Consider the following 7810-nt stretch of genomic DNA (forward strand, 5'->3'; position numbering starts at 1 on the left):
GTGAAAAAAGAAAAAAAAAATAAAAGTGCTCAATTATTCAGATAAACAGAAGTTGGTGTGTTCTCCCTGCTCTTGGCAGTGTAGAGAGAGGCTTTTCTGCAGGCTTTGGTAGCATCAGGATAGGGATGGGTTTCTGTCAGTCAGGTTTGAGTACTTTGAGGGGAAAATAAGGGTTGTTTTATTTTACTTTAAAGCTATGACAGATGTGTAAATATTAAAACACTAGGTGTTACCTTAGTGATTACTTTCAAAAATGTTGCAGTTCTGTTGGCACTGGAAGAAACTTGTATAAAGACTTGGGCATTTAATATCTTGAGGGATTGGGCTCAGGGGAAGAATTGCAATGAGACAGTTGAAAAGCAGCTGCCATTTCATTACATCTCTAGTAATGTGCCAAGGTTTTCTATTAGCTTTCTATTAAAAAAAATCACATTCAAAAGCTGCATTAAAAGTATGCCAAAGTTTTATGTTTTAAACCAGGAATGGGCTGGGAATACTGAGGCTGCTGTCTGCAGCCTGTGTGCAGTCAGCAGCCTCATTAACGTCCCTCTGTTGCATCCGATTGTGACTGGTTACTGAGGAATGCCTCTTAACAGGACTCCCAATTCTTCTGTTGATTCAAATCAGATTTAATATTCTTTGAAACTTGTAAAAATGCATATACCCTGCATTAGTGAGTGCACAAAAGATGACAGTAGTACTTACAGGAACATTTTTGTAGAATGACTATTTCTTTTTTATCCCATGTATCTTATACATGTATTCATGTATATGAAAAGGACATTATTATCAAACAAACTGAATTTGTTGACAACACTCTTAAATATAAATTGCAGAAATGTTTCATAAGCTGTACTCAAAGCAGTCTGACTATGAGACCTAGCTCGTGACATGTGTCAGCTTCAGAAAGATAGTGTATTTTCTGTTTTTAAAGACTCAAACAAAACTTTTCACATTCTTCTTTGAAAAAAAATTGCATTTGAAGTCCTTTTTCACCCAACACATTTTTAGATAAGAGCACACAAGTCTTGACATTATTTCATTTTGTTATGCGCATCTGTCAAGGAACAGAGATATGATACAGCTGCTAAAAACTGATGATTGTGGAACAGTGAAACTTGACAGCATTTCATTTCCTTTATGTTCTGATTATACATTTATCAGGAAACCTGTATCTCTTCTAGTTGAGCTAGAAATTGGTAAAATTCAGGAACTCAAAGGCTTGGCAAAGAACTGTCCTATTATTTGGTATCATCTTACGTTTTAGAGAAGTTGCTTGGTTGAGTCATTGTTAAAGCTTTTGCTTCTTCTTTCATTATTGTGGTTCACTATCCAGAGATCACATTTCTATAGGCCCTATAACTGTTCTGCAGCACAAATTAAAGGCTGGGATATTTCATACATATACTTCGAAGTTTCAATGGTTGTCAATCACAGTTTGTAAAATATAGGGATTACAACCTGATTTTAACATCCAAATCCATTGTGTTCATTTTATGTGTGAAAATGAGAAACCCTTGTGCAGACACAAGATTTCACAGCTTCTTTGTCATCCTGTTTTTAATTTATCTCCATGTTTTGAGCTAGTAAAATGATTTTACTTATCAGCTTAATGTAAAGTGATAAAACATATCTATTCATCTGAATTAACAAAATTTGAGGGGATCGACAGGTTGTGTGGGATTTTTCTCACATTTTGTTTTAATATAAGTTCATACAGTAATTTTACTAATTTATCAGTGACATCCATTCACTGAATGCCACTAACCTGAAGTTCCTGTTGGGATTTCTTAAGGATGTGTATTTATCTCTGCTGTATTTATCTCCAGAAATATTGTTTGAAGCTAAATGGATCTTGGTGCACAATTACTCATAGAATCTAATATTTTTCCTAGGTATACTTCAGTAAGAATTACCCAGAAGTTGTTCAGAATGGTCAGCTTGCCACAGACACCTCCTTGGATCCTTCCTCAGGATTGTGCATAACTGAAACTGCACTGTGATTCCTCATTGCCTTAACTGTGTAGAATGTAAACCTGAGATCATCTAAACTCAGCGACATTTGCAAGTGTCAATGGGAGAGGAAAGGGAGGGGGGCGATTTTTGCACTGGACATCCTTCCTATTTAATACTGAGAAGAAAAATTTTACTGTCCCTGTTTCTTTCATTTCAGTGCAATATGTTTTTCTTTCCACCTAATTATATTTGTGTTGCTAAGGAAATTAGGCAGATTCAGTTTTTATTTGAAAGTTATGTGGTAGAGATCTCTTTTATTTAAACAGGTGCAGGACACCTAACAGGTTTAGTGTGCATATTTGGAGCTTAGTAAAATAATTGGAATGTGTCCTTTTTTTTTCTTTTTTTTTGTCTTTTAGAAATATTTTGAAAGCAAGCAAAACCAAATTTTTTTCAGCATCACTTTAGCATGACAGCTCTGTCAGAACAGCAGATTTGGTAGTGTGCAACTTGTCCAGAGCAACTCTCTTCCTACCTGTCCCAAGTAATTATGCAGGCTGGTAGGAAAAAAACTTCAAGCCAAAAACACTTTGTCTTTTTGATAGAAAAGTATTATATACTTTTATTTTATAAACCGTTCAAATAGTGCTGTTCAAGATGAATGTAAATATTAGTTTTATTTTGCTAAAATCCAAATGCTGAAAAATCAGTCTCAGTCTTCTGTACTTCAGAAAAAAATTTCCACATTTGCACTGAAGAAATATTTAAATAATTTAACCTACATTCCTCTTTTTACCCGGGTTATCAAAGAAAAAAGGTATTAAAATAACTTGAGGAAATGTTTGAATGACATGTCATTATACCTAAATACTGTGTAGTACAAAGTTATCTTCAACACAGCACATTGAAATGTATACATTATTTGCATTTATTGTGCCTTAATATTTGTGCCTTCAAGCCAAAGCTGTAACTGCAGGGTACACAACAAATTCATTAGATATATGTTAAAAATATGTAACTTTAGTATGTTTAAAGTTTTGCATCAGAGGTTCTGTTGAACTTCAGCTGTTTGAAGTTACCATCCTGCCAGAATAAGTAGGAAAACAAAACCTGTAGTTTCGAATGGCTGTTGCTGATAGAGAGGAATGCAGTGAGAGAAGGGGTTCAATATTCATAAGTTATGTCCTGATTCAGCAAAGCACTTTAACACAAAGGCACTATTCCCATGTTTAAAAAATAAATCAAGCAAGTGCTGTGTTGCTTCACATTTTTTCAAATTTAGTGAGCTGTTCTTTAAGGTCCAGTAGAAAATACATCTATTCATCTTGCTGTTTAAAGAGCACAGTAGAGACTAAAAAGATTTCTTAAGGACATGGAAAATACTGTGCTTTATAAAAAATACTGAAGATGCTTGCTATTACCTTTGTAATGCCGAACAAGTGTTATTTACCCAATGTTCATCCAGTGGACTAAAAGTAAGGCAAACATGAATGTTTCTCATTTCAACCAGTTCTACCAGAGTATGATTTAGTCAGATACAAAGTTACTTCTTACTGAGAAGTAAATTGAGGCCAAAGCCTGTGTACCTCAGCACTCATCTTGGGCATTTTCCTGCTCAGGGCTAGCACAATGGTGAGGAGCAGAATCCATGTTCCCCTGTTGCAGTATTTTTCCTGCACTAGGGCTTGCTGTCCTGCTGTGAGATCCCAGGAGAGAGGGGATTGTGTCTGCAGTGCCACCAGCCAGCTTTCTGAGGGACAGGGCTTTTTTTAAGAGTGTTTGTTTTGTGGAACAAAAATCAGGCATCTGTGCTTGCTGGTAACATCCTCTTACATGGTTAGAAATCATTAGGAGAGAGTTACAAAATGAGGGGCTTTTGTCCCTTGCCTTTTTTTTTTGTCAAGTCCTAACAGTTCTCCTGCAGTGTGTAGCATCTAACACTGTAATAAGTTCCACTTGTTCAGTGGAACTGAACTTTTCACAGTGATGTGCAGCAGGAGGCTTGTGCTACATCTGATGGTAAAATATCAGCCGGGGGCAGCTAGCAGCCACCAGGCCTGCTCATGTAGGCAGTGCTTATGGCAGATCCTTCTGAAAACACACCAGCCACATCCACTTTTTGTATTGCTTGCCCCTTCTCTGAGCTGCTGCAGTCCACTTACACAGTGTCCTAGCACACAGTTACTATCCTGTGTGTTCTGTGGCTGTTTTCCATTAAAGTTGTGTGAAATAAGGATAGGCCTGTTCTGCAGCTGAGTGAGAGTAGTGGTTGCATTGCATAGGTGTGTGAGGATGTAAAGTTTAAATGTGTAAAGTCATGTTAGATAATGCTGGGGGACTGTGTAACAAAGAAAGTTCAACCTCATGGCCTTGTTCACAACTGCTTTTTTGGCAAGGATCTATGCCCAAACTCTGCCCAAGCTTTGCCATGGAAAGACCTGGTTGGATGGTGCAAAACACAGCTAGGGTGACCTGGCCAGTAAGGCAGTGGCTTCATATTGGAGTTGAGAGTTTGAGCTCCTTTGTTTATCTTCTTTTTTTGAGCAGTGTGAGTATATTCAGAATCTGTGTTCTACAATATGCAATTCTTATTATTTCTAAACAGCTAGTTCTTAGAGAAAAGGAAGTGTGATGTGTAATACAGTGACTTCTAAATAGTCTAAGTGAATCACAAGTTCTCCTGGCCATACATACCTCGAGTTTATGTTTTTTTATCAGACCCAAGGAGATGTGCACACATAAACCAAGGATATAATTACAGTTTTAGTTCATTTCAGCTCTGAAATGAATCTATGGTAAGTTATTTCAGAGCAGAACTCCAAAATGCTGGCTGCTGCAGACTCACTGGTATGAGACCCTGACAGATCTAGCTATCAGTCTATAAGCTAGAATTAATTTGGTCCTCCAGCTTTTTGAATGTGCACAAAAATGTTAGGTATCTCTAAAAATGCTGATTTGGCTTCTTCGCATGTTTTGGCAGGACATTACTTGCTGTAGGTATCAAATATCAATATTGGACAAAACAAATTTTTTTACAAAATCACACTTGAAACCCATAAACTGCTGAGTAGAGCAACTGATAGCAAGTCATTCATGTCTGTCATTGGCATTGTTTCATCTTTTTAGTTTTTAGCAACAAAAATATTTTATTCAGGAAACTGGTTTTGCTGGTATTGTTGATAGCTTTTTTGTTCAGATGTTAAGACCAACTGACCCATTTCATTTTAGTTGGGTAAAAAAGGTGCAATGTACCTGAATGGAGGAACTCAAATCAGGAGAAGAAAAAGGCCTTCATGTGGTAAAAGTCTTGGTCTGTTAAATAAATACATTATCTTTCCAACAAGGTGTTTTATGTTTCCTTATAAAGAAAAATTCAAATACTTTTAAACTTCCATTTTGAAAATTGTTGTGCTTTATTTGGAAATAGAAAAGCAGGTTACTCTAAGTTGCATACCTTACTGGGGATCTTGGAAAAAGAATTCAGTCTCCTGAGTTATTCAAGCCTTTAAAATATTTCTTCACCATGACGTGCCTTAAGGTATTCCAGAGTCTTATTTCTAATAAATATAATTTTATACAGTAATACTGAAAATCATCAGTTACAGAACTGTTGTTTCTTAGTAGCAGCCTCTACTTCTGATCTTGAGAATTATTTTTCACACATTTGTTTTGGTATGTCTTTTCTCCACCCCTTCTTAAAAATCCACTGTAGCCAACGAGCATGTTGGCATTTCCAAAGCCATAGTTGGCCACGATAGGCTATTTAATGTTTTACTTCTTTCCTTGTTTTAAGGAGAAAAATTCTCTTTAGTGAACTGAACCATTTGCCAGATGGGCATAATCTTCTGTGATACCATTTGTACTGCCCTTTGGACCAGGGAGAACTTTCTGACCAGCCTCAATAATGCTGGTTGCTTAAATAAGGTTGATTGGTTTTTTTAGCCTTCCCAATACACATGTGAAATAAGATTGCAAAAATAATCAGAAGAAATGCTGCTTTTTTTTGTTAAACTGACCCTTTGAAATACGTCACTTCAAAATTTGCCTCTTATTTTTTGGAGGGGGGAAGAAAGGATTGAAATCCCTTCTTTCCTGTGATGGTGATGAGCATGACAGTTTTGCAGAAGATGAGGCTTTCTGCATATGTTTTACATTGTGTAACAGCGCGCTGCTTTTTCATCATTTTAGCTCTGGTTTTGTTTTGTTTTGGTTCTTGCATTTGTTGTAATAATTTGATTCTGGTATTGCTATGGAATAATTTCTTTTGTGGATGTTCATGTGACAACTGCTGTCATAATAAAAGGCATTTCTCAGAAGCCTGTTGTAAGTCTGTTGTCGTTGCAAATGTGTGGCTGAAGGCAGAAGTTATGGGCTGAGCTAAGTCAGGACATGCCTGACATCTCCAAACACCTCTCAGTGGCATCAGTACCTCCAAGAGCTGAAAATCCACTTGGAGGTGCAAAACACATGCATGCCAGCTTGGTTTTACCCAGTCTATCTCTCAGATCACATTTTTGCTATAAGTGGTAAAAAGTATTGCAAATATATTTTAAAAATTTTGATGGAAGAACCACTAAAGTTGCACCAGTGCAAACAGGATATGGTCTCTGCCTGAAGCAACTGGCAAACTCACTGGACTGGACAATGGAAATGTGGAAGGTTAGTGGCAGAAGTGAGGTGAGTTAGCAGCATTACTCCAAAATCTCGTGTTACCTCTCAGTCCTGTGCTTCCGTCTGATGAGTGTTTTGCTTAATTTAGCAAGACACTCAAAGACTACTTTTTTTCTGAAAACCATGCAAAATTCCTCCCAATGTCTTCCAACTGTCTCAAGAGCTTCACTCTGCTATTTTGATGTAAGATTTTTAGTACAGGATAAATTGTGCATTTGTCAATAATCCCCCACTGCAGCAAGTTGCAGGACCTGGTACAATATGAATTGTCATCTCTCCTTTTCTACTGTGAAATATGTATGCAGCTCTCTTAGTTGTCTCTAAGTGAATTTGGTTTGGGTTGTCACAGCACAAGTCACCTGTGGGATGTGCAATATCCACCTGGAGCAAGCTACATCCTCACAGAGCAAGCACTTGGCAAGTGCACGTGCTCTGTGTTAATACAGCAGTTCTCTTTTAGAAGTGGAAGAGACAGATTTGTTCCCTTGCCTGGAAGAGAGCTGCTCGTAGGTAACAAAGCCAAAGATGCTTTTTAGGAATCTGCTCACAAAACAAGCATGAATTTCATAAACTCAGTGTTTAAAGCTGGTTCATAGATTTGGAGCAATATTAATGTAAAGAAAATCAAGGCTATACTGTGATGTATGAAATCAGGTTTCCACTGTCTGCACCTTGGCACCACTTAACTCCCAAACTGGCCTGGAATCAATAGCTTCATCTGTTTTGAGATACAAAATTCCCTGTGGATCTTAGCCACGGATCCAGCACATGCTGAAAAGTACAATAACCTTGAGGAGAAACTGGAGGTAGTCCCACTGCCATTCAGGAGCCAGGGCACATCTTGCTTTTAAGTTGTTGAGCTCAGCACGGGTACTGGGATCGTACTCACTTTCTTCAAACACGTGAGTTAATAGTTGTGCCAGAGCTCTTGTCCCTCTCCTGCATGGGACACCCTGTTTTTTAGAGCATACTTTTGGGTGTTGAAGGTTTTCCTTAGGCTAGGCTGCTTGGATCTTCCCATCTAGTGCATGACCAAAATACAATATTGAGGATCTTTTTGATGGGAATGTTTACCATGAGTGAATTGGGGATTGTTTACACCAGGATAAAGGAAAAGCCTAGGTTGAAGTCCAAGTTCCAGGTAGTATTTATGCATTTTATTCGATTTTAGAAACACCAGGAG

The 7810-nt window shown here is 37.6% G+C and overlaps 1 protein-coding gene across 1 annotated transcript in view; it reads left to right on the plus strand.

Annotated features, from left to right (window-relative positions):
• Positions 1-6272, plus strand: part of ABCC4 (ATP binding cassette subfamily C member 4 (PEL blood group)) — a 140002-nt gene extending 133730 nt beyond the window's left edge. The window contains exon 31 of the mRNA XM_079306819.1: positions 1896-6272. Coding sequence (XP_079162945.1) covers positions 1896-2003 — 108 coding nt within the window. The 3' untranslated portion in view covers positions 2004-6272. The remainder of the gene's footprint in view (positions 1-1895) is intronic.
• The last annotated feature ends 1538 nt before the right edge of the window (positions 6273-7810 follow it).

The sequence above is a fragment of the Erithacus rubecula genome, assembly GCF_903797595.1.
Source record: "Erithacus rubecula genome assembly, chromosome: 1".
Classification (NCBI taxonomy): domain Eukaryota; kingdom Metazoa; phylum Chordata; class Aves; order Passeriformes; family Muscicapidae; genus Erithacus; species Erithacus rubecula.